This window comes from Oryctolagus cuniculus, chromosome 10 (genome assembly GCF_051225735.1).
Source record: "Oryctolagus cuniculus isolate XC-2025 breed Fujian yellow rabbit chromosome 10, ASM5122573v1, whole genome shotgun sequence".
Lineage (NCBI taxonomy): Eukaryota > Metazoa > Chordata > Mammalia > Lagomorpha > Leporidae > Oryctolagus > Oryctolagus cuniculus.
In genome coordinates this window covers 102,870,148-102,896,405 of record NC_142876.1, presented here as the reverse complement: position 1 = coordinate 102,896,405, position 26,258 = coordinate 102,870,148, and the positions used below count along the sequence as shown (strand labels likewise).

Genomic DNA, 26,258 nt, shown 5'->3' with positions numbered 1-26,258 from the left:
TGTGACTAGTGGAACTGAAAATCTGAGTTTTAAATTTTCTTTGATTTTAATGAATTGTTTTATTTTTAATAGCCACATGTGGCTAATGGCTGCTGTATCAGACAATGCAGGTCTAGAATGTAGCAAGTAATTGGGCCCTGCACCCCAAGGGAGACCAGGATAAGTACCTGGCTCCTGCCTTCGGATCAGCGCGGTGCGCCGGCCACAGTGCGCCGGCCGCGGTGGCCATTGGAGGGTGAACCAATGGCAAAGGAAGCCCTTTCTCTCTGTCTCTCTCTCACTGTCCACTCTGCCTGTCAAAAAAAAAAAAAAAAAGAAAATAAAAAAAAAGAATGTAGCAAGTATTATGGTTAATTGATGGAGACCAGAAAATTGAAGTCCAAAGACATCAAGCCAAGGTTATCCCATTAGCCAGTAACCTTACTTAATTACTTCTTAATCTCAAATGGTAAATGCTAAAGAAAAGAGCTAGGAGACTGTGTGGTATCCTTTGCATGACTGAAAGTGATCTGCCGGGACCAGCACTGTGGTGTGGCGGGTAAAGCCACCACCTGCAGTGCTAGCATGCCAAATGGGCGCCGGTCAAGTCCCAGCTGCTCCACTTCCGATCCAACTCTCTGCTATGGCCTGGCAAAGCAGTGGAAGATGGCCCAAGTCCTTGGGCCCCTGCAGCTACTTGGGAGATCTGGAAGAAGCTCCTGGCTCCTGGCTTCAGATTGGTGCAACTCTGGCTGTTGCGGCCAATTGGGAAGTGAACCAGTGGAATGGAAGAGCTCGCTCGCGCGCTCTCTCTCTCTCTCTCTGCCTCTCCTTCTCTCTCTGTGTAACTGTGACTTTCAAATAAATAAATACATGTTAGGCCAGCGCTGCGGCTCAATAGGCTAATTCTCCACCTGTGGCACCCGCACCCCGGGTTCTAGTCCCGGTCAGGGCGCCGGATTCTGTCCCGGTCGCTCCTCTTCCTGTCCAGCTCTCTGCTGTGGCCAGGGAATGCAGTGGAGGATGGCCCAAGTCCTTGGGCCCTGCACCTGTGTGGGAGACCAGGAGAAGCACCTGGCTCCTGGCTTCGGATCAGCGCAGCGTGCTGGCTGCAGCGCACCAGCCACAGTGGCCACTGGGGGGTGAACCAACAGAAAAGAAAGACCTTTCTCTCTGTCTCTCTCTCACTGTCCACTCTGCCTGTCAAAAAAAAAAAAAAAAAAAAAAGTTTAAAATAAATGAATTAAAATTAAGTAAATAAATATATGTTTAAAAAAAGAAAGTGATTCAAATAAATAAATACGTGTTTAAAAAAAAGAAAGAGAGGATTTATATGCCTCATTACCAGGCAGAAATATCAGGTCAGCTACTTGTAAGGAAAAATACAGAAGTGGAGCTCCACGGGCAGTTGTGTACTCCTCTGAATTCTGCAGCAGCCTTGATAATTTCTGTGTGAAGTCCAGGTACTTCGTAAACAAAGTGAACATGTGTGATGTGCACAGTTCAAGGCACTAAGTTCTAGCAGAGAGAGAAATAAAAATGAAACATGCTTTTTCATGGTGCTAACTTTCTCATGGGGATCTAGCAACAAATAGACACGTGATATGACTGGGAGTGAAAGTGATGGGAAAAAGTAAAGACAGTGAATGATGGTAGAAACTGGTGTTCTTTCAGAGTGATCAGGGAAGGCCTCTGTGGACATTTGAGCATAATTGAAGTGAGAGTCACAATCTTAGTAAAGAGCCCTCTAAACAGAAGGAGTAACCCCTGTGCAAAGGCCCTGTGGTGAGAGTGCTCACACTGTTAGAATGAAGTGTGGATGGGAAAGAGATGACAGTACTGAGGTCACAGAGATGGAGAGAGGCTAGTGCACAAGCAACTCCATAGGTGAATTGGAATTTCAGTCTCAGTATGAATTGGTAGCCAGAAAAAATGTTGGAAATCTCATTCTAGAAATTTATCCCAAGTAATAATAATCCAAAACCGAAATGGTAATAAGATGATAATAGCTATTACGCCTGCCAATAAAGGAAACAAATTATAGCATCTTTGCATGTTGAAATAGTATATAGAAGCCACTTAACAGGGGTGGGGAATGCCTGGCCCACAAAAGGCCATATAAGGCCCACAAAATCATTTGGTCTGGTCGTGCCAAGGCAGCTGCAGGCGGGTCTTAAAATTCAATAAATCTCATTTTTAGTTGGTAATTTTGTGTGGCTCTCTACTTGATGTTATAAATATCCAAATTTTTAGTTGGTAATTTTGTGTGGCTCTCTACTTGATGTTATAAATATCCAAATGGCCCTTGGCAGAAAAAAGATTCTCCACTCCTGCAAAACTTGAAGGCAGTGCAGTAACATGGGAAAGGACTTGAGAAGTATTTTGTGGTTATATGCATGTGATTTATGCATGCATGTTGACAGAAACTGAAAGTGAACCTAGAAAAATGACCACTGTTGACTTAGTAGTCAGTCTATGAGTGATTATTTTCTCTGTTTTAGAATTTTCTGTAATAAAATTATTTGGGCAGTGAAGGTGACAGGAGGATGTATCTTTGGCTGTCATGTAGTACTGATTGCATTTAGGTCAGTTCTCCAAGGCTAAATGGATTTCCTAATGTGGCACACCTGTTCTCTAGGGAGTAATGTCAGTGAAGTTAGGGCCTGAGTCTCCTGTACACTAAGACTTGTCTATGAAGAGCTTCTAATAGCTTTCCTCTTTCCTCTAGTGCCCTGGAGGCTCTGATCAACTTTGCTTACAACGGCAACCTTGCTATTGACCAGCAAAATGTCCAGTCACTGCTGATGGGGGCGAGCTTCCTGCAGCTGCAGAGCATCAAAGACGCCTGCTGCACGTTCCTCCGAGAACGGTGAGATGGGGTGGTGAGCCTGGCCTGTGGTGGGCAGCATGGTCTTCTCATTTCTGGAACCCCCTGCCGATTTGCTGAGTCCTCGGTGCACAGAGGATTTTCATTAAGGAGCTAGACTAGGAAAGGTACTATGCACTGATGACACATCTTGAATTGGTATCAAGCCACGTCCGTTTCTTTGGGATGAATCTTTACAGAACTTGATCTACGTAGTCGTGCCTGTTTTCTGCCTTGACTTGATGTGTCCCTCTGATCCGTTCTCTACAACCTGACTTGCCTCTCATTTAGCTCATTTCTTTCCAAACTCATTTATTCGCTCCCTGACTGTTCTATAGCCATTTCCATCTTTGTTTAGATACTTCCCCTCTCCTTGCATTTCTTTCTTTCTTTCTCTTTTTCTTTTCTTTTTTTTTTTTTTTTAATTTATTTGACAGGTAGAGTTACAGACAGCGAGAGAGAGACAGAGAGAAAGGTCTTCCTTCCATTGGTTCACTCCCCAAATGGCTGCTATGGCCAGTGCTGCGCCAATCCGAAACCAGGAGCTGGGTACTTCCTCCCAGTCTCCCATGCGGGTGCAGGGACCCAAGCACTTGGGCCATCCTCTGCTGCCCTCCCAGGCCACAGCAGAGAGCTGGACTGGAAGAGGAGCAGCCGGGACTAGAACCCGGCGCCCATGTAGGATGCCATCGCTGCAAGCAGAGGATTAACCAAGTGTGCTGCTCCTCCGCACGCGGAGGAGCCACACCGGACCGGGCGCTTGTTGTTCCCTTTTTTTTACAAGTCCTTTCTATAGTAAAGTAAGAATAAGTAAACAGCAAAACTCCCAAAGCAAGAATGAGTAGAGAGAAATGAGAAAGAACGAAGTAACGAACTTCCCCGCAAACTCTCCAACACACTCTCCAACCAACCCACACCACCATGCCGTCTCTCTCCTCCTATATAGTCCTCCTCCGCCAATCCCAACTCGGCTGCCCACACGCCGAGCACGCCGCTCTCCTCCAATCAGGAGCAGCTCCTGCAGCTTGTCAAGTTGGTGAGAGGCAGCTGGGTAGAAGCTGTTTACTCCTCTCCCAGCGCCATATTGTGGGAGAGCAGATGCATAGAATAAGTCTTAATTCCAGTAACAGTCTAGTCCGAGTTGCTCCCCACAAAGTGAGCCATGGCGCTGGCCCCTCCTTGCATTTCTTGACCCTCCTTTTTATACCTCAACTCTTTAGAACACAACCAAATTTCTTCTTCAGGAATTCTTTTTTTTTTTTTTTTAAGATTTTATTTATTTGAAAGGCACAGTTAGAGAAGGATATCAGAGAGAAAAAGATCTTCCATCCTCTTGATTTACTCCCCAAATGGCCAGAGTGACCAGGGCTGAGCCAGGCTGAAGCCAGGAGTCACATCTTCATCCAGGTATTCCATGTGGGTGGGCCCAAGCACTTGGGCTATCTGCTACTGCCTTTCCCAAGCTGTTAGCAGGGAGCTAGATTGAAAGTGGAGCAGTCAGGACTCAAACTGGCATCCATAAGGGATACATTTTAGGCAGTGGCTTAACCCACTACGCTGCAACACTGGTCCCAATATCAAGGAATTCTCTGTCCTTGGTACACTAGGATTAATCAGTCTGTATCCCCCCCCCCCAGAAAGCTTTTATTTAAGGTATACAAACTTCATGCATTTCATAAATCCAACTTGAGGCAGTCTGTGCTCTTTTAGGGTCATGCATTATGCCTCCAGCTATTTGCAGCACTTGGCAGTGGGCCTTGTGAGTCTCCTGTGATATTTGAGCAAAAAGAAGGCTCTTCGGCCGGCGCCGCGGCTCACTAGGCTAATCCTCCGCCTAGCGGCGCCGGCACACCAGGTTCTAGTCCCGGTCGGGGCGCCGGATTCTGTCCCGGTTGCCCCTCTTCCAGGCCAGCTCTCTGCTGTGGCCAGGGAGTGCAGTGGAGGATGGCCCAGGTGCTTGGGCCCTGCACCCCATGGGAGACCAGGAAAAGCACCTGGCTCCTGGCTCCTGCCATCGGATCAGCGCAGCGCGCCGGCCTCAGCGCGCCGGCCGCGGCGGCCATTGGAGGGTGAACCAACGGCTAAAGGAAGACCTTTCTCTCTGTCTCTCTCTCTTACTGTCCACTCTGCCTGTCAAAAAAAAAAAAAAAAAAAAAAAAAAGAAGGCTCTTCCTCCTCTCTGCCCATACCCCACCCTGCAAGAGAAGAGCCCTTAGTTGTAAGGTAAAGGCCATGTAACCATAAGAGGCTTGGTGGTGAGAGTCAGTGCTACGCCACGTACAGGGAGAAACTGACATAACACCCATATCTGCAGCGCTTTCCCAGCCCAGTCTCCCCTGAAACTTCCCTTTTCACCAGGTCTCTGATCACCTGCAGTCCTTCCTGACTCAGATGATCCACCCTTCCTCCATTCCTGCTCCACCAATCCAGTTTGCTTAGCAGTCTGTAGACCCTGCCTGCTGTCTACCACGCTCATCCTGCCTGCTGGTGCCATGAGCGTCACTGAAAACTGCCATGTGGCAGCCAGTCATAGTAACTGCATGAATGATGCCTAAAAATGCAGGGACATTTATCTGCTAGGCATTGGGTAAATGGTTTTAGTCGGTACCCAACAGAGTAGGATTCTGAGTTTACAGATGGAGACCTTGTAATTAGAGTATAGCTCCAGAACCTGCTTTATTCTTACCCTGGGACACCTCCTAGGGCAGGCTGGAAGGATGCACAGTGTCTGCTGCTTATTTGTAACATCCTGTAGAAGTCAGAGAATGGCTTTCTCATTAAGTAGACACTCTGGAAAGTAGTTGGTCATCCTCAAACCTCCACCAAGGGACAACAGCTCCACCTAGGGGTTTTTGAAGTCATGACTATCAACGCTGAATCCAGGCTTTCTCATAAAGCACTGTCACCTAAAAATGTTTAGAAAGTGATTTTTTTTTTTTTTTTTTGACAGGCAGAGTGGACAGTGAGAGAGAGAGAGACAGAGAGAAAGGTCTTCCTTTGCCGTTGGTTCAACCTCCAATGGCCGCCATGGCCGGTGCACTGCAGCCGGCGCACCACGCTGATCTGATGGCAGGAGCCAGGTACTTATCCTGGTCTCCCATGGGGTGCAGGGTAGAAAGTGATTTTTTAAAATTATTTATTTATTTGAAAGGCAGGGTTGCAAAGAAAAAGGAAGAGAGAGAGAGATTGAGATCTTCCATCTTGTGGTTCACTCCCCAAATAGCCATAAGGGCCAGGGCTGAACCAGGCCCAAGCCAGGAGCCAGGAGCTTCCAGGTCTCCCACGTGGGTGACAGGTGCCCTAGGACTTGGGCCATCCTGCACTGCTTTCCCATGCCATCAGCAGGGAGCTGGATTGGAAGTGGAGCAACCAGGACTTGAACTGGCATCCACATGGGATAATGGCACTGCAGGTAGTGCTTAATGTGCAGTGCCACAGTGCCACGCCCCTAGGAAGTGATTTTTAGGCCATTATAGATGTTTTTATGTGCACCGGTACTATTTTAGGATCAGGTACTTAAACATAAAGCCTGATGTCTTAAGTCTTTCCTTGATAGTTTTTCATTCAGTCCTGTCAGACTCTTCTGAGACTCAAGCCCACATCTCATTCCTGTCTTTTTTCCCTGCCACAAACCCCACAGCCATGACCTGCTTTCTGTTTTCTCTGTAGTTATTGTTACTGCCTCTGTTCTTTGGGGTGGTTCATCTCGAACCTGGCTACAGAGTGTGGTAGGGCCTCCCAGCTCCTCAATCCCTTTGTACCCTCAAGGACAAGCACCTTGAGCATTTCAGTTTCAAGGTTGGACTACCCTCGGCTTCAGGAAAACAGTAGTAGCTGAAGCTGCTTAGTGTATAAGATCTCTGACCTGCTTTTTCCTCCCGGAGGCTACAGTTGATTTCTTTTCTTGTGGCCCTTTCCCCAGCCTTCAGATGTATGGGCCTGTTTGCCTCTAGGTAAGCCTTGAAATTATGTATTTTCTGAAAGTCTTCTCTCAGAGCTAGATTATAACATCAAATGCATCAAGGAACCAAGTCATAACTTGTTTAATTCAAGTCACTACTTCCTGCTTCCAGTAGTGTTTGTGTCTTATGTAGCCTCCTTGCTTACAGTGTTTTTTTCTTCATACAGTTTGTTGAGCTCTTTTACTTAGTTGGAGTTAACCTTATAATCGTTAAGTAAACTGAAAGTAGATCTTTGTAAGAATTAAGAGTGAGAATGGGAGAAGGAAGAGGTAGAAGGGTTGGAGCATGGGTGGGAAGGAGGGAAGTATCACTGTGTTCCTAAATCTGCATATATGAAATACATGAAACTTGTATAACTTACGTAAAATTAAAAAAAAAAAAAAGTTGAGCTACGTCAGCAAGGAAAAAGGTTATGAAGTAGCTAGTGAAGGATTTAGGTCTGCATCTCCCCTGTAGGCTTATTTTCTCTCCTGTTTCCTTCCTGCCATGAACCCGTTTCCTGTGTGACAGCTCTCCCTCCTCCCTCCCCATCAATGCCTTATAAACAGGCTTCTTCCCACATGGCCCCCTCTTGGATGTACACGCCCAATTCAGTTGAGACAGTGTGTTTAGTGTGCAGTATTATGCCAAGCACATCAGCATTTGTTGAAAATTGGGTACAGAAATCCTAACCTGAATAGGAGAGGATGGAAAGGGATGCCGCCGTTGATCATCTTCTCCCATGTCTTTGGACTAACCAGCTTCCAGTCTGTGGCATTTTGAACCTTCTCTCGGGTTGATGTCACATTGTAGGAGGGAGTGAAGCACATGCTGTATACAGGCCCAGGGACAAGTCATCCTCAAGCCTGCTTTACATATTTTAACTCTTTGGGGTTTTTTTAAGGTTTATTTATTTGAGACAGTTAGAGAAGAAGAGAGAGAAAGATTGATCTTCCATCTGCTGGTTTATTCCCCAAATGGCCCCAACAGCTGGGGCTGGGCTGGGAGCTTCATCCAGGTCTCCCAAGTGAGTGGCAGGAACCCAAGTACTTGGGCCATCTTCCACTGCTTTTCCAGGCACATTAGCAGGGAGCTGGTTTGGAATTGGAGCAGCCAGCACTCAAACCGATGCCCATATGGGATGGCAGCATCGCAGGCAGCGGTTTAACCCACTATGCCACAACACTGCCCCCCCCCTTTGAAATGCTTTTAAATCCTAAGAGTTTATGGCAAAAGGCATTATTTGACAGATGAATGAGTGACTTTTTTTTCTAATTTTAAAATTTTATGTATTAGGATTTAAGAGAGAGGGCTAGCGAGCACTCCTTCATCTGCTTGTCATCTGCTTGCTCACTCCCCCAAGTTCTTGCCATGTCTAGGACTGGGCTGGGACAAGCCAAGAACCAAAAACTCCAGGTGTCACCGGCGCCGTGGCTCACTAGGCTAATCCTCCGCCTAGCGGCGCCGGCACACCGGGTTCTAGTCCCGGTCGGGGCGCCGGATTCTGTCCCGGTTGCCCCTCTTCCAGGCCAGCCCTCTGCTGTGGCCAGGGAGTGCAGTGGAGGATGGCCCAAGTGCTTGGGCCCTGCACCCCATGGGAGACCAGGAAAAGCACCTGGCTCCTGACTCCTGCCATCGGATCAGCGCGGTGCGCCGGCCGCAGCGCGCCGGCCGCGGCGGCCATTGGAGGGTGAACCAACGGCAAAGGAAGACCTTTCTCTCTGTCTCTCTGTCTCTCTCTCTCACTGTCCACTCTGCCTGTCAAAAACAAACAAACAAACAAACAAACAAACAAAAAAAAACTCCAGGTCTCACACATGGGTAGCAAGAACCCAACCACTTGAACCATCACCTTTACATCCCAGAGTCCACCTGAGAGTCCACTGGAATCACAAGCTGGGGCTGAGTATGAAACCCAGGCATTGAGATGTGGGACGCGAGTGTTGTAACTGGTGTTAACCACTGGGCTAAATGTCTTACCCTGAGTGACATTCTGACCTTGAACTCTGTGGTCCTCTCTGGCCATGCTGCTTTGACTATACATTGTTCCCTGCTCATGTTTCCTTGGAAATTCACATGGTTTCCAAAGCAATTGAAAGCCCAAGTTGAAACTGGAATGAAACCACAGCTATGTAAAATTTAGAGTAGACATAAAGCCAAGCTCCTGAGATACCCTGACCTCCCAGCCCTTAACAAGTCTGCTTCCAGGAGACAGTGGTGAATATTGCTTAGTAAATAGAATTGCTTAGAACCTTAAAACAGCCTGGGAGAATAGAAAGAAAGCATTCTGATAAAGATAATAAGCCTGTGATGGGCACTGGGCCTAGCGGTTAAGATGCCCACATCACATATCATAGTGCTTGGGTCTAAGCCCCAAATCTAGCTGGTGACGTGGCGCCGAAGGTTAATCCTCCACCTGTGGTGCCGGAATCCCATATGGGCACCGGTTCTAGTCACGGCTGCTCCTCTTCCAATCCAGCTCTCTGCTATGGCCTGAGAAAGCAGTGGAAGATGGCCCAAGTGCTTGGGCTCCTGCACGGGCATAGGAGACATGGAAGAAGCTCCTGGCTTCTGGATTCAGATTGGCACAGCTCCAGCCATTGTGGCCATTTGGGGAGTGAACCAACAGAAGGAAGACCTTTCTCTTGTCTCTCCCTCTCACTGTCTGTAGCTCTACATCTCAAATAAATAAATAAATAAAATCTTAAAAAAAAAAAAAACTCAAATTCTACTCCCAATTCCAACTTCTGCTGATATGCAGGCAGCAGGTGAGATGGCTCAAGTAGTTGGGTTCCTGCCACCCCCGTGGCTGAGCTGGATTGGGTTTCTGGCTCCAGGTTTCTGCCTGGCCCAGCGCTGAATGTTGTGGCACTTGGGGAGGATGGATGATCTCTCTCTGTCTCTATCTCCCTTCGTTATCCTGCACTAACAGCCCTTGTGCTTTCTCCCTTTCCATCCTCTACCCCTCTTACTCTAATTTTTTTTCTTTTTTTTTATGCCAAAAGACTTCACCCAAAAAACTGCCTGGGTGTACGGCAGTTTGCCGAGACGATGATGTGCGCTGTGCTCTATGATGCGGCCAACAGCTTCATTCACCAGCATTTCGTAGAGGTGTCCATGTCAGAGGAGTTCCTGGCCCTGCCCTTGGAAGATGTGCTGGAGCTCGTGTCCCGGGATGAGCTGAACGTCAAATCCGAGGAGCAGGTGTGTGAGGGCAGAGTGGTCTTTGCAGGTGACCTCTGGGATGCTGCTCTTTGTAATCACTGCTTTCTGTATCAGTTTTTCCTCTTTTAACAAATTTAAGATACATATGCAGCTATTGCATTTTATGGGGTTTCTTTTTTATAGTTCAGTGTCTAAATAGTTTTTTATCGATCTTGTCAAATCCACTTCCCTTATTCTTGGATTTTGGGGTTATTTTCAATATTTACTATTAAAAGTAATGCTGCTGTGAGCTGGAAATGGCAAGGAAAGATAACTTTTTGGAAGAGTCTTCCCCTAGGAAAGAATGGAACATGGGGGCAGTATCTGGAAAGGAATGTGAAATCCAGAATTTTTTTTTTTTAAGATTTGATTTATTTGAAAAAGTGACAGAGAGCACACACACACAGACACACACACACACACAGCTTTCATTTGTTGGTCCACTCCTCAAATGGCCTTAACAGCCAGGTCTGGTCCAGGCAGAAGCCAGGAACCCAGAACTCCATCCTGGTCCCCTGCGTTGGTGGCAGGAGCCCAAGTACTTGGGCCATCCTCTGCTGTTTTCCCAGGCACATTAGCAGGGAGCTGTATCTGAAGAACAACAACTAGAACTTGAACTGGTGCTCTGATATGGGATGCCAATGTTGCAAGCAGCAGCTTAACCCGCTACACCACAATTCCAGTCCCAAGAACTTTCTTTTTTTTCACTGCGACGGGGATTTTTTAGAAGAGAGGGAAGAATTGGTAATGTAGGAGACAAGGAGACATAGGAGGATAGTTGCTGGAATGATGTTCTGGAGTGAGAAGAGAGGGTGTAGGGCCCAGGGGGGTGCGTATTTGATTGAGTGCACGCCACAAGGTCCACAGTAGCTAGAGGGAGAACTGACTGCACACAGCCAGACAGGAGGTGGGCAAAAGAGACGATCGTAGATTCTAGCTGATAGTTTTGCCTGTTTTTTTTTTTTTTTTTTCTCAGCTGAAAGGATGAGGGAGGAGTATTAAAAATTTGGAGAGAGATTAAAAGATATGAAATAGTTCTCTAGGCAAGAAGGAGCACAAAAGGACAATGCTCGGGAAGTGGAGAGGGCCAGGTAGCAAGCAGGGCCTGATGGGCTGAGTAGTCAGAAATTTAAAGTACATCGGTCAGCTCTGTTGTATGTTTTCTGTCAACCACATATACGGGGCTGGTGCAGACTAGGGGGCGAGTTGAATTTAAGAAGCCTAAATGAGAGTTTGGGGTTTAGTAGCCGGAAAAGAACAAAGGATGACCTTTTCTGTTCAACAACAGTGTGCGATGCAAGTTGTCTTAGAGAGCGAGTGTCAGTCAGCCGTAGGGGCTGGCGCTGAAGGGTGTTGAATGCAGAGGTGAGAAGTGTGTACCTAGCACTGCAGCATCAGTCTAGCCAAAAGCAGAGCCACTTAGGATATTTGAAATAAAGCACTCTGGGCTACTATGAAACAGATTCAGCAGAAGCCCCAGGCTCCAGGAGGCCAGCCACTGGGATGCTAGCACAACTCAGCAGATTTCCTGAGTGTCTGAAGAGCTCCCACCCCCCGTGTTAGTGACCAGCAGATACACTGTAATTTAGAAGAGCAGGCTCATCCCAAGAATAAGGCATTTTGTCCTTAGCTCTTCCACCAAGTGATGTGACCTGGAGCAACTCCGATTTATCTGAGTGACACATTCTGTAAGGGAGATAGATATGCTGTGGCTGGAGCCGTCAGCGGGAAGGCTCCTCAGAGAGGCAGGCATTCAAGAAAAGGGAGTGGGTTTAGGTGACGAGGAGAGGAGAGGGTTTTGGGAGTGGGGAGGATATGGGGCAGGCAGTGTGAACAGGGGAATTGGCTCAGCCTGGCTAGAGTAAAGGCATTGAAGGTAGTTTAGAGGGAGTGGGGTGCAGAGCAGCAGGAAAGAAGGGATATGAGCATTTTCTTCTGATACAGAAAGAAGACTCATTGACAGTTTTTCATTAGGAAATCGTATTTAAAGCCAGAAGCTGTTAGAATCATCTTGGCTTACATTGCTAAAGACTGGGCAACCAAGAGGGTGGCTGGGGAAGTGGAGAGAAAGTAGTGGATTCAGGAGACGAGTAGCTGGGAAGATTGATGTACTCAAGGGGCTGCCTCAGTATAGAAAATGAAGGGATTGAGATTGATGTCCAGAGGTGGGTTCATCCTGGATGAGAGGAGTTGTTGCCAGAGCTTCTACTCTGTCGCGCAGGTCTTTGAAGCCGCATTGGCCTGGGTCAGATACGACCGGGAGCAGAGAGGACCTTACCTGCCTGAGCTGTTGTCTAGCATCCGCTTGCCTCTCTGCCGGCCCCAGTTCCTGTCAGATCGAGTGCAGCAAGATGACCTGGTGCGTTGCTGCCACAAATGCAGGTACGTGACACTGCTGAGGGTCTGGGCAGAGAAGAGGACCTAGCCGCCTGTTGCAGCTTAGGGGAGGAAGACTTTGGAGTAGTCAGTCTTAATTCATGGCACATGTGTTGGTCTATCCTCTGTCCAGAACCTAGAAAAAGAGGTGTTAAGAGCATGAGTCTTTTTTTTTTTTTTTTTTTTTTGACAGGCAGTTAGACAGTGAGAGAGAGAGAGACAGAGAGAAAGGTCTTTCTTCCGTTGGTTCACTCCCCAATAGCCGCCACGGCTAGTGCACAGCACCAATCCAAAGCCAGAAGCCAGGTGCTTCCTCCTGGTCTCCCATGCAGGTGCAGGGCCCAAGCACTTGGGCCATCCTCCACTGCTTTCCTGGGCCACAGCAGAGAGCTGGACTGGAAGAGGAGCAACCGGGACAGGACCAGCGCCCCAACCGGGACTATAACCCGGAGTGCCGGCTCCGCAGGCGGAGGATTAGAGCCTAGTGAGCTACGGCACTGGCAAGAGCATGCTTAATCCTTGGGCAAAGAGATGTGCCATTTGGGAGTAGCAAGGCAGAGGGGCTTTCCTCTTAAGTTTTATGATGATTTTCTAGCATCTTCATCCACTGAATTTTTTTATGAATGTGCAAGCAACTATACCACCTGCCTTGACCCTATCCATACCAGCAGCTCACTGGGTGGTGCAAATGGGACTTTCTGGGCCCCTCCCCCTCTTCGATAAATGTGAGTTAGTGCACAGACTGCTGCTAGGTGTAGACTTTGCCTCAGTGATGATTGGCTAGGGGAGGACTTCTTTCCCAGCAAGTGCAACTTAGCCTGAGTACATCAGTGATAACAGGGCACAGCAGAGCAGAAGAGGGCTGCCCTATAGGAGCATTGTGTAGAGGCAACGCAGCCAAGAAAAACCTCTATCCCCTGAATTTCTTACTGTATTCACAATGGTAAACTACCTCCTTCTCCTTTGCTGACAAGGTTTTTACACATACTCAGTTCTTTCCATTTTCTCAGCCCTGGATCAGCTGGTTCGGGAGGAAGCCAGTGGCTGGATTCAGGCACTGTGAAGGTGTGTGTCAGGAAGGCGTAGCAGTAACTGGAGCCCTGTGACAGCAGACTGCAATGTGCTATCGAAGAGTCTGAACTGTCTGTCTGCAGCAGGCAGCTATTGGAGGATCTCAGAAAAACAACTTGGGCTGTGGCATAGTGGGTAGTGCCTCCGCCTTCAATGCCAGCATTCCCATATGGGCTCCAGTTCAAGACCCGGCTGCTCCACTTCCGATCCAGCTCTCTTCTGTGGCCTGGAAAAGCTGTAAAAGATGACCCAAGTCTTTGGGCCCCTGCACCCACTTGAGAGACCCAGAAGAAGCTCCTGGCTCCTGGCTCCTGGCTTTGGATCAGCGCAGCTCCAGCCATTGCTGCCATTTGGGGAGTGAACCAGCAGATGGAACACCTCTCTCTCTGTCTCTACCTCTGCCTCTCTGTAACTCCGCCTTTCAAATAAATCTAAAAAAAGAAAAAAAAGAAAAACAATTTGGACTATAGTGCAAAGGATGGAATGGAGGAGCAGGCTGGAGGCGGGGAAATTATACATCAGGAGCTGTTGGCTGTGACTGCCTGTTCACTGCAGGATGTGAGCCATAGTGCAGTCCTAGCGTGGAAAGGAGGAGCCAGTCTGAGTGGTGGCAGGATGCAGGCTGCCTGTTCAGCCACCCCCGGCACAGCTGTGTTAGTCACCGCCCAGTTGTTCTTTTGACTGGTCTGTGCCTATTAAAAGATACTCATTGGGATCACATGTGCTAAGGAGGGCTCTACTCATTTTGCCCCTTCAATTTTGAGCAATTCTCAGCTGTGTATGGTTTCCCCAGATCTCACCTTGGTTCTTTTTTAAAGATTTTATTTATTTGAAGGCAGAAGGAGAGAGGAAGAGACAGAGAAAGAAAAAGATCTCTCAAACGCTGGTTCACTCCCCAAATGGCCAGATGGTCGCAATGGCTGGGGCTGAGGCAGACTGAAGACAGGGACTCTATCCATGTCTTCCACTTGGATAGCAGGGGCTCAAGCACTTGGAGCATCTTCCCCTACTTTCCCAGGTCTGTTAGCAGGGAGCTAGATCAGAAGCAGAGCAACCAGGACTCAAACCAGAACTCCAATATAGGATGCTACTATTGTAAGTGGTGGCTTAACCTGCTGCACCACCACGCCAGACCCACACTTGGGTTTTTTGAGGTCTGTGAGGGTTGGGGAGCCAGGATCAGAAGTACAAATGTGGACAAAGTAGAGAAGATACCTCCTGTCCTAGCATCTTTTTACCTTATTCCAGGGACCTGGTAGACGAAGCAAAGGACTATCACCTCATGCCAGAGCGCCGGCCCCATCTGCCAGCTTTCAGAACTCGGCCTCGCTGTTGCACCTCCATCGCTGGGCTTATCTATGCTGTGGGGGGCCTCAACTCAGCAGGTATCTTGCAGCTCCCCTTTGTAGAGCCCCGTGTTGGACTCCATGGACAAAGAAGCACCAAACAGCTTAGCCTGGCCCTTCTGGTTCCTCTCTTTCGTGATCTCACCTTCCTTTCCCTTCTTGAATTGATGTTTTTACTCTATAATTAGTGCTTGTCCTATATTCATGCCATTGCATGAGAAATCCTGGAGGCCTCGCCCCTTATCTTACAGATTTGGAAACTGAGGCCCGGAGAGCTTTCACTGTCTTCACAGGTTGTTTTTGGTAGAACTCAAGTGTCCTTGTTGCTGAAGCAACTCTTTTTCCCTAGTATCACATTGGCTGTAGTGTTTACTCACTCAACCCTGACTAGGACTTGGAGACCCCATCCTCTTACCAGGCCGCTCTCATTTGGTCATGTGGGTTTGACTATGAGAACGTCTCCCCCAAAAAACGAATGTTTATCCTGAGTGTAGGACCTGCCACCTCAGTAACACCTTTTATTCTTCAGCCTACCCTGTGAAATGCACACACACTTTGCAGCCCCAGTGTGATTGGCACCTCTTGTATCACACAGTCAGGTTTTCAGGCAAGCTGTATGGGTCCCTTCCTTTCCTGGGGGAGTTGGTGGATAGTGCTGGGCAGTTTTACTTTCAACTGAAGGTTAGTGAGAAGTGGGTACTAACTTGCTGCTTGTTCATCATATGACCTGGCAAAGGTAAGTCCTCAACTCAGTAAAGGCTGGAGTGTGGCAGGTGCTAAATGCCCCAAAGTAGCACAAGACAGAAAGGGAGATCATGCTGAATACTAAATATATACTAGAGCCATGCTGGGTGCTTTACCGAATGTAGCGTTTAGTCATTGTGGTAGCTCTGCCATGAAGATTATTTCACATGTGAAACAGAGGGTGGGGGCAAAAAGAACTTGCCCAGGGTCACCCACTAGCAGTTACAACCCACGCCGTTCCCCCGGGCATGCTTCCTGCACTGGAGAAAGAGTAGAACTGTTTACCTGTGTCTTTTACTTTAAGTAGGCGGAGTTCCTGGTTGTAAGTGAAAACTGCCTTCTCTAAAAAGTAAATGGCTCCTATCTGATTCTGATTTCTCCTTAAAAAGTCAGATTGGAGGTTATGATGGCTGAAATTTCTTAGTGGGCTGTTGTGCCCTTAGTAAGTTCTGTGGGAAGAGCTAATAGAGAATCAAGTCAGTGTCCATATAGTCAATGCCTATAGTTGTGATCTAAACAAGTGGTCTCATTTGTTTTAATTTGAGTAGCAAATTTTTATGCAGGTGATTCCCTGAATGTGGTGGAAGTGTTTGACCCCATCGCCAATCGCTGGGAGAAATGCCATCCCATGACCACAGCCCGCAGCCGCGTTGGTGTGGCTGTGGTGAATGGGCTTCTCTACGCCATCGGGGGATATGACGGCCAACTACGGCTGAGCACTGTGGAGGCCTACAATCCGGAGACGGACACTTGGACCAGAGTGGGGAGCATGAATAGCAAGAGAAGGTATTCTGGAAGCCACGTGCAGCCTGAGCATACACACTGAGCATCTGGGGAGTGCCATGCTAGACGAGCAGGGGCACGTAATAAAGTAAAACACAAGCTTTGGCCTGGGAATGTCCTGCAGCCAGGCCAGCCACTGCCGGTGCCACCTGGGAACGAGCCCCCACCTGCTTAAAAGTAAAATACCTGCCTTGTCCTTTGAGGAACTTGGGGAAATGAGACGTGGACATGTGGAAGTTGTATTGTTATTTAAGTGCCAGATAAGGACTGAAAATGTGTTTTATGGAAGATTCAAGGAGGGAGAGAAACTGGACTGGAACGTCTGGAAGATTTCAGGGAAGAGGTGGGATTAAAGTGAAACTTGAAGAATAAGGAGGATTTAACTTTACTAGCGATAAAAGGAAATGCAAGGTGTTTTTCTTTATACTTTCTTTCCCCCAGGACTCCTGCCACACATGTGCTTTCACTGCTCCTGGTGTACATGAATTAAAGCAGTGTTCTTTCCTGCAGGATCATACACATTGTTCTGGACATGAGCACATAGGTATATTTGCAAGGTGGACCAAGTTTACATGTCACTGAACACAACCCAGCTACTTACTTCCTCTGCCACTTGCCTGCTCAGCATTTCCTCGGTTAGAAGTGGAATTAGAGGACACCTCAGTGGTGACTGCATGTAGGCTTCTCAGTGCCAAGGTGATAGGCAGATGTGTGGCAGAGGGTTCACGTGCTTGGACAGTGGGAAGACCGATACTGCTCAAGCCATGTAACCAGACAGGTTCTGTCCCTCAGTCTCCAGTGAGGCCACACCAGATGAGTGGCTTTCAGTGGCACTCTGATGCTTCTCTTCAGAGGTCCTATAAGGAGGGAAGGCAGTCCAAGGGCCCCTGCCCATTTAACCACAGCACCTCTGTGATTAGCTCTTTTCCTTGAGAGGAAAGTTGCATGAATTTGTTTTTTTTTAAGGGGGCAGGTTGAAAACCACCAAATCTATTGCTCTTTAAGGACCTTTCTGCTTTGTAATTCTGTTATGAGAGAATTTGCTTCCTGGGGCCAACTTTGTGGCGTGGCGTGTAAAGATGCCGTCTGCATCACCGGCATTCCATGTGGTCACCAGTTTGTGTCCTGCCTACTCCACTTCCGATCCAGCTCCCTGCTAGTGGCCTAGGAAAAGCAGTGAGGATGGCCCAAGTGTTTGGGCCCCTGCTGTCCGTTCAGAAGACCTGAATGGAGTTCCTGACTCTTGGCTTCAGCCTGGCTCAGCCCTGGCCATTGTGGCTCTCTGTGGGGTGAACCAGGGGATGAAAGATTCTCTCTCTCTCTCTCTCTGTAACTCTGAATTTTCAAATAAATAAGTAGATTAGAACAGAAAGAGTATTTGCTTCCCAGACTCCTTTGCCTGGCCTTGCTTTGGAGTCTCTACTTGTGAGAACACCTGACCTAGGAAGAAAAAAATCAAGTAATGATACACGTGAGAAAGAAGAGTGAATGCAGAAGTCCTCTACCACGTAAAAGTGTCACGGCTGTGCTACACATCTTCCATACTGCAGGGTTAGCATGTGGCAGTGAGCCAGGAGGACCCTGCCTGTGTACCAGCTACCCAGATTCGCAAAGCAGCAAAGTAGGTTAGTTTTGGGAGAAACCAAAAAGTACATAGATCTGCTCCTCGCAGGAGTGCTCTCACAGCTGTTTCCTACCAACATGCCCGCCTCGGTGCTTGCCCTTCTGTCGCTAGAATCCTTTGCAGGCTCTGTGATCAAAGGAACCATTGCTCCGTGTCCCCAGCCATACTGGCTTTTTTGCTCTAACCACAGTCCGTTGCCCTTTGCTGTGTCTGCCCCGGGCCTCTTGCTTTGATGTCACTGGGTTTAGAATGTTTTCTGGAGGAAAGTCCTCAGGGTATTCCTCTCCTCACTGTGGTTAATGCCCTGTTATTAGTAGCGTGAGACCAGTTCCATCTCATCCCTTTTAAATTATAGGTTACCTTAAAATGTTCCTCATTGCTTCTCTCCTGACATCCCACACTGTTCTCCGTCCCGTCAGTTAGTGACACCTCCTCTCCTGTCTTTTCCTTCCTGTTGCCTCCAGTCTTCCAGGCCACCTCCGTGGAACTTTATTGCTCTGGGCTACTCCAGTCCACACTGATCAACACTTTCCCTTTTCTCTACACACTTGTCTTACCACTTAATTGATGTTTAATCTGTCTCTTTTTTTCAAGTTTTGTTTTATTTGTTTGAAAGAATTACAATGAAAGAAGGAGAAACAGGGAGAGATCTTCCATCTGCTGGTTCAATGCCCAAATGTCCACAACACTTGGGGCTAGGCCAAGTCGAAACCAGGAGCTTGGAATTCCATCCAGGTCTCCCGTGTGGGTGACAGGAGCCCAGACACTGCAGCCATCTTCCACTGTTGTCCCAGGCGCATTAAAAGGGAGCTAGATCAGAAGTGTAACAGCCAGGACTCAAAGCAGACTAAATGTTTTCACCAGTCCCCTGGGTCTTTACTACTCTGGGAACTTGGCTTTGTGAGTGGCAGGGAGTTGATCTTGTCTCATTTACATTGAAGGCAGTTATCTCCCTGGGCAGGCTGGAGAAAACCCAGCCTCTGAGCCCCAGCTGTGCATTTGTGCAGTTATGATAGTGACCCACACTTCTTGCAGGGCATGGAGAGGGTTGAAAATAGTAAGTGTAGTGGTAGCTAATAAGTAGAGTACCAAAAAAAAAATAAAACTGAATACGTATGAGCAGAAAAAAATAATTTCAATATTAAGAATCTTGAGAACTTACTGCTCTTGAAGTACTTATGATTAAAAACCATGTATCCATTTGAAACGAATGAAGTATACAATTTTGTGAAGTTCCTGTTACAAAATTTTAAAAAATCTATTAAGTGTAAAGCACCTGACATGCATCACCCACTTAGACAAATTAGGCATCAGACAAGGCCATGTGTGTAATGAAAACACATCTGTTATTTTGAGTGGGAAGAATCTGAGGTAACACAGTGAACATATACTGAGGGCCTCTTATATTCCAGACACTACACTAATTACTGTCAAGGTCACACATATGAAGACCTTCCCTGTCTTGTTTAGAGGTGGCAGACCGAGCCCTAGTATTCCATAGTGTCAGAACATAAGTGTCTTGGGGGCAAAAGCTTGGGCTTACTCACCACTCTAAACCCAGTGCCTGAGACAGTGCCCTGTGAGTGACTGATAAAAATATGATGGATGAATAAATGAATGATTGCAACAAGTGATGAAATAAAGAAAGAAGCAGCTGTGGGAATGTGGGGTTGGAAGAGAGTAAGTCTTGTTTGAGGGGTCTCAGGTAGCTTTTAAGGAGGGAGAGGCAAGAGGAATTTGACCTGGGCAGTAAAGGTAAATGAGACCATCAGCATGGCAGGTTGGAAGGGAGCATTTCAGGCAGAAAAAGGCATTGATAAGTTAACTTCTTGTGGACATAAGAGGCAGCACTGGGAGTCTGAGGCCCATCTGGAATGACAGCTCTGTCTGTTTCAGTGCCATGGGGACAGTCGTGCTGGACGGGCAGATCTACGTGTGTGGGGGCTACGATGGAAACTCTTCCCTCAACTCTGTGGAGACCTACTCGCCTGAGACGGATAAGTAAGGGTTCTGGCTCCTCTGGGGCAACTGGAGCTTACTGAGCAGAGTGTGTGAAAAAACTTGGGACCACAGACTTCTTGACTGTAGACAAATCTTAACCTATAATGTCTTGTGTGTGATAGGCTGTGCTACACATCCTTGGTTAAATGAACGAATTGTTGAATAATTTTTTCAAACGATCTATACAGATACTTGGAAGCATTTGTTTGGTGGTCTGTACCTCTTAATCAGTCAGCCTATTTTAATGGAAATGCAAGTGAAAGAGAATAGGAAGTAGACCAGCAACATGTTCCAAAGTGAGCAGGATATGATTTGGAAAAAAAGAAAGACGTTATATGATCAGATAAGCTTGGGAAATGTTGATGTCTGTACCACCAGAGTCCTTGTCTTTCCATAATCCCTGTTAACATTTTAAAGGCTCTGAAAACTTCTAGAGTGAAGTTTAACCTTGTGTTTTATATAATACCTAGCAACATCTTGAGGTTATTTTGTGAAACAGTCTTTGGAAAACACAAGATTAGCCTGAACACTCTCATATTGTGTAACAAAATATAAGCAAATGGGTTGAGTGGACTCATCAGGATGCTTTTGAGCTAGTATACTGTCACTTCACGAACTTACTAGATGTCAGGCCATAAGCTGGCTATGAGATCCTTAAAGTAATACTCAGTATTTCATAATGAATGCGTTGTCATCCTACCCGGGAGGCTTGTGTCTGGTGCTCTTGGGCAGAGATTGGGGAGCACCTTCCTCCTCCCTGGGGCTGGGAGGAGAGGCAGAGTGGCCGGGATGTCTTCCAAGGTGAGACCTATCATGGATAGACAGTGGGAGAGGCTGCTCATCATGAGCAGGGAGCCAGCACTTTCTTCGGTAAGAAAGTGTTCACAGTGGCGAGGACAGCAGTTAGCCTCCAGTGGGCTGGAACATACAGTGTGGCAAGGGGTGGCTCTGCAAAGTGGGTGAGGACAAAGTGGTAAAAAACACATTAAGGAACTTGGAAACTGCCTTAGACGAGGGCTGTGGTACAGCCACTGGCTACATGGGTTGGAATGGGAAGTGGTCTGAAAGCCAGGCCGCTGGTAAGGAGGCTGTTCCTATAGTCGGGGTGAGAGGCCAGAGCTATGGCAAAAGGATGGAGATGGGAACAAGCAGCAACCAGAAAACAAACCAGCCAGGACTTGGGGACCACAAGAATGTTAAGGGTGAGGGAGAAGCAGCCCCCCAAATTCTGACTTTTATTAAGTGCAGCAAGGAGATAGCTGGTGGTCCCATTAACAGGATGAGGGAGTAGACATGAGAGGAGCAGATATGTGGGAGAAAGAGGCCTGGTTTGATACATGCTGGGTTGGAGTGCACATGGAAAAGAGCAGAGAAGATGGGCTGTGTGTCTGCACTTGGATGAGAGGCAGCAACAGAAGTGATGGGAAAGCTGGTAAAATGTGGGAAGATTATCCACGGTCCACCCAAGCCCTGGTAAGTTGTCTTGGGAGACCAGCTCTCATGTCTTCTCTTTATTTTGACTCTTTTTTAAAGGTGGACAGTGGTGACCCCGATGAGCTCGAATCGCAGTGCCGCTGGGGTTACGGTCTTTGAGGGCAGGATATATGTGTCGGGCGGCCATGATGGTTTGCAGATCTTCAACAGTGTGAGTCGGGCTCCTCTTGGGCTAAGGGCACCTACTCCTTCCATGTTGAGTTATTTTGGAGGCAGGTGCTGTGGTGTAGTAGGTTATAGCCTCCGCCTGCAGCGCCAGCATCTGTATGGGCACTGGTTCGAGTCCCAGCTGCTCCACTTCTGATCCAGCTCTCTGCTAATGGCCTGGGAAAGCAGTGGAAGATGGCCCAAGTGCTTGGGTCCCCTACCCCCATGTAGGAGACCCAAAAGAAACTCCTGGCTCCTGGCTTCAGATCAGCCTTCCTCCAGCTGTTGCAGTCACTTGGGGAGAGAACCAGCACATGAAAGAACTCTGTCTCTCCCTCCCTCTCTAACTCTGCTCACAATAGCCAGGGCTGGGCCATAACTGGAACCAGAAGCCAAGGATACAATCCGGATCTACCATGCTGGGGTCAGGGATCTGGTTACTTGAGCCCTCACCGCTGCCTCCCAGGATCTGCAGTGGCTGGAAGCTGCGGTCAGGAGCCTGAGCAGGAGAATTAGATCCAGGCACTCACTATATGACATAGGCATCTTAGCTGCTAGACTAATTGCCCACTCCTTGATAGTTATTTCAAAGATGATTGAAAAAAATTCAACCTTACCACTACTGGATAAGGCATCATGCAGTGAGGTCTCAGGCTATGTAGTGTACCTTCTAAAATGCTTAACTTTGGGAAAATGGTAGCCAGCGTACACAAAGGAGAGGTCTGGTATAGTCACCTCTACCCTGCCACCACCACCACCCTGGTTACCTGTCCATCAAATGCTGCATCAGATTTGTGAAATTCTCACCCAAAGTAAGCTCCATTATATACCAAGTGTGAGTGTGCAGATAACTGTACTCGAGACAGTTGGTTTGAAACTGTGCAAGTGCTTAGCAGCTACTTGTGGTGGGCCCATAGAGTCAGCCAGTGCTGTGGTAGAATGCTCTCTGGACAGACCGGAAAAGAGCCGGCTCTGTTACTACCTGGTACTGTACCCTTCAGCAAACCTTTTGCATCCTTGCATCTAACAAGAGCCAGATGGGTTGTTCTCTGACTCCCCTGTATACCCAGGAGCAGGAGCACCTGCGGGCAGAATTCCTCATCCCCAGGCCTCCCACCAGAGTGTGAGACCATGTGGCCTACTGTGCCGTGCAGGGTCAGCCTGTGGACAAGGCTTTGGCTCTGACTGTCCTGTACCTGTGCCTCTCTCCACACTGCAGGTGGAGCACTACAACCACCACACGGCCACCTGGCACCCAGCAGCCGGCATGCTCAACAAGCGCTGCCGACACGGAGCTGCCTCCCTTGGAAGCAAGATGTTTGTCTGCGGGGGCTATGACGGTTCCGGCTTCCTCAGCATCGCTGAAGTGTACAACTCGATGGCGGACCAGTGGAGCCTGATAGTACCCATGCACACACGTCGGAGTCGGGTCTCCCTTGTGGCCAGCTGTGGGCGCCTCTACGCCGTGGGGGGCTACGATGGACAATCAAACCTAAGCTCGGTGGAGATGTATGATCCAGAGGCAGACCGCTGGACATTTATGGCTCCTATGGCATGCCACGAGGGAGGGGTTGGCGTGGGCTGCATCCCTCTCCTGACCATCTAAGGCAGAGGGTGGGATGTGGTGGGGCAGGGATCTGGTACAAACATAGGCTCTTCCTTCCAGGGACAGTCCCTCTCGAGAGAGGTGGTGACCCAAAGATGGGATGAAATGTGAGCTTGCCGGGGATACAGTTTTTCCAGGTGCTTATTAAGTCCTCCCTCACTGTGCTGTCCTTGAGACCTTCAGGCCTAGGTCATCAAGATGCACAGCACAGAGCAGAAGCCAGGTCTGCAGCTGGTGACATGGAACGAACCGCTTTGCCGGTCCCTGTGTGCACAGGCTCCATGCGACCGCAGCTGCCACCTGCCACAGCTGTGTGGGCTGCCACTGTACAGAGGCCTTCATCTGCCACTCCACCCCGCCTGCTTGTTCTCCATCTGTGCTGTGACCAGTTTGCCATGGGGAGGCTGCAGGGGCCAAACCTGCTGCAAACTGGGGTGTAGCAGGGAGAGAAAGCACGCACTCTCAGCGTGCATCCTGCCAGTGATGGTGCAGCTGTGGCCGCACACTGCCTCGGGCGCGGAGGAGCGCGTCCTCGTTGCTGGGTCAGCAGGAAGAACAGAAGATTTTCCCCTGTTTAATTTTGGGGTTTCAGTGAGGTCTTTTTCATCTTGTCCAGGAGAAACTGAAGGAGGGGGAAAAAAAGACACTTGAAAGAAACTGAAGGAAATTTCAACAAAGAGACACTTGAAAGAAACTGGAAAGAAAAATACTGTTTTTTGGTTTTTTTAAGGGAATGTTTTTTTGCAGGAAGGGGAAGAGCATAAAAGACACTAAAGACAAATGCAAGTTTCAGTGGAAAACTGTCAGACGTGGAAAGGGCAGTGTCCACTCCCACATTCGGATCCCAGGGTCCTGAGGCCTCGCACAGCACTTGGGGTTCCCTCTGAGCCCCAGCGAGTGTGGAATCAGTGCATTCGTGACTGGTCCTGTAGCAAGGTGCTCTTGGGGTTTGTCTCCACACCCACTATCAGAGGACGTTTTTAATCATAGGCTTAGCGAGTTGGCTGCATTCCTGCCACTCTTCTAGGTGGGAGCCTCATGGCTCCAGATGTCCCTGTGATTACCTCCCACTGCCACCGCCGCACTCGCTCAGATTCTCCGCTCCCACACACATTCCTTCCTTTTTGGACCAGCAGGAAACAGCAGGTCCGGCCGGATTCTTACCTGTCCACCTATTGTTGGAAAATATTCCTCATTGTGATGTCTCTGGGGCACATTCACCATTTGTTATCTCCAGAACCTAACCAGGGGCTTGCTCCTTCTTACCAGCCGTGGGCTGACATGGTGTGGTAACCTTGTCTGCCCTGCCATTCCACTGCTCCTCCATCCACTCGCCAATTCCAGGGGCCTGGCCTCCCTCCAGCCCTTGGCTGACCGACCAGCAAGGAGGACCTTTACATGCAAGCAGAGTTGGTTAAGAACTGAAGGCGGAAAGAATCTCTTGCTGCTGCAAAGAACAGATTTTATATTTCTTCCTCTACTCGTGACGAATGACCTCTTGAAGAGACTCCATGCTCCTTCCTTCTTCTTCCTGGATGGGACCTCAATGTAGCACAGCAGGACCCAAAGAGGAAGACGTTTCTGTGACCAGTGCACTGGGCAGTGATGCTGTCCTTCAACTGCTGCTGCCAAAATCTGGTTTTCTAAAATTCTTCCAGTAGAGACTAAAAGGGTTCAATTCCTTTCACCCAAGACTGGGCCTTAGGGTTCCAATCTCCACCTGGTTGGTTTCTTGTCCTTGGCGGTCTGCCTGGGGTGGCCGGGAAGCCTGTTCAGAAAGCTACAATGTGGAGTCCAGGGTGTGTAGGACCGCAAGATGAACCAGTGTGTGCAATCGCCATGTATTCAGAGGGCAGGACCTTTGTTATCTGCAACTTAGGAGCTGGACCTCTGCTATAAGCACTTGAAAGGATTTTTTTTTTTATTTTAAAAAGTCTCGAAATTCTGATAGCTGGTGTAGTTTTTGTTTTTGTTTAACCTGGGCTCACGGTGGAGCTCCAGCATCCCTCCCTGCCCCCCGGTTTTCCTACAGAGGTAAGCTGGGAAGAAGGTTGGGGGTCTGTGTTTCCCTTAGGATTGTATCCGTGCTGATGTAACTGTTGTAAGCCCTTCTGCCATGAATGTGAAGCAGCACTGAGGATCCTGGATGGTGAGGGTGTCAGTGGATCCCTGAATGGGCCTGGCTGGCTCCGTGGGATGCTGGCTAGATTCTGCCACTGGCGATGATCATTTTCCATGGTTTGCTGCTTTGTAGTGGTCTTCCCTCCCAAGTCCACTCCCACTTTCTGGTGTAAAAGTTACGCTGCAGTACCCGAGTGCAGTGTTTCTAAGTCAGATCGCACCAGTGCTTGAGCACACACCATTTTTACACGTTCCCCAGAAGGTTCTTCAGTGTGATTGATGTCAAATGGCTGGTCTGGCTCTTTGGTGTTGGAATCTTTCCCAAACCACCTTGAAGATGCGTCATCCATGAATATTGTGGAAAAGATGGAATAAGGAGGCAAGACAGACAGTGTGCTCAGTAGGCCTTGGGGTCTAGCCTAGCTCCAAGCAGAGGACTGTGTTATTTATTGTCCTTGGGAATCTAACCTTCTTGGATAACATAGGAAACCTTCTCTTCTGGATTTCACCCGAGATCACAGTTAGATGGCGCCCGAAGACCAGCCTCTTGACTTGGCCACAGAAATATGAATAGGTAGGAATTCTCTCCTCACATATCCCCAATTTGTTATTTCCCAGAAAATCTTATTTTATTTATAGAGCGCATGTTTTTGTGTTAAGAAACCAAAGAGAGAAATAAAGAGAATACTCCTAATAGCTCTTGTCTTGTATTGATTTATTTTTTTAATGTTAAAGGTGAGTCATATTTTTGTTGTGAATCAGTGAACAGTATGTTTAATGGGGAATATTTCTGTTCAGGGAAAAGTCAGCTGTACAGCAAAAGCAGTCTTTAAAAGACGTCCAAAAAAAAAAAAAAAAGATTTTATAAGAATCAGTCTGGTGGAAAGTATCTGGAGAGTTCTGTGTGTATGTTGCTCCTGCCCAGATCCCCGCCGCCCTCAGACTTCCCTCACTC

The 26,258-nt window shown here is 48.1% G+C and overlaps 1 protein-coding gene across 6 annotated transcripts in view; it reads left to right on the top strand.

Moving 5' to 3' along the window:
* KLHL18 (kelch like family member 18) overlaps window positions 1-25,999 on the top strand; it is a 69,053-nt gene extending 43,054 nt beyond the window's left edge. For 2 of the 6 annotated variants that reach the window (XM_070050930.2, XM_089306400.1), the window contains 8 exons: window positions 2,708-2,848; window positions 9,792-9,990; window positions 12,212-12,372; window positions 14,686-14,822; window positions 16,091-16,313; window positions 19,831-19,935; window positions 21,469-21,580; window positions 22,796-25,999. In XM_070050930.2, coding sequence (XP_069907031.1) covers window positions 2,708-2,848; window positions 9,792-9,990; window positions 12,212-12,372; window positions 14,686-14,822; window positions 16,091-16,313; window positions 19,831-19,935; window positions 21,469-21,580; window positions 22,796-23,182 — 1,465 coding nt within the window. In that variant the 3' untranslated portion in view covers window positions 23,183-25,999. Of the gene's footprint in view, window positions 1-2,707; window positions 2,849-9,791; window positions 9,991-12,211; window positions 12,373-14,685; window positions 14,823-16,075; window positions 16,722-19,830; window positions 19,936-21,468; window positions 21,581-22,795 lie in introns of all 6 variants that reach the window. The other 4 variants (XM_070050929.2, XM_089306399.1, XR_016214864.1 and 1 more) reach the window with 3 other exon arrangements.
* The last annotated feature ends 259 nt before the right edge of the window (window positions 26,000-26,258 follow it).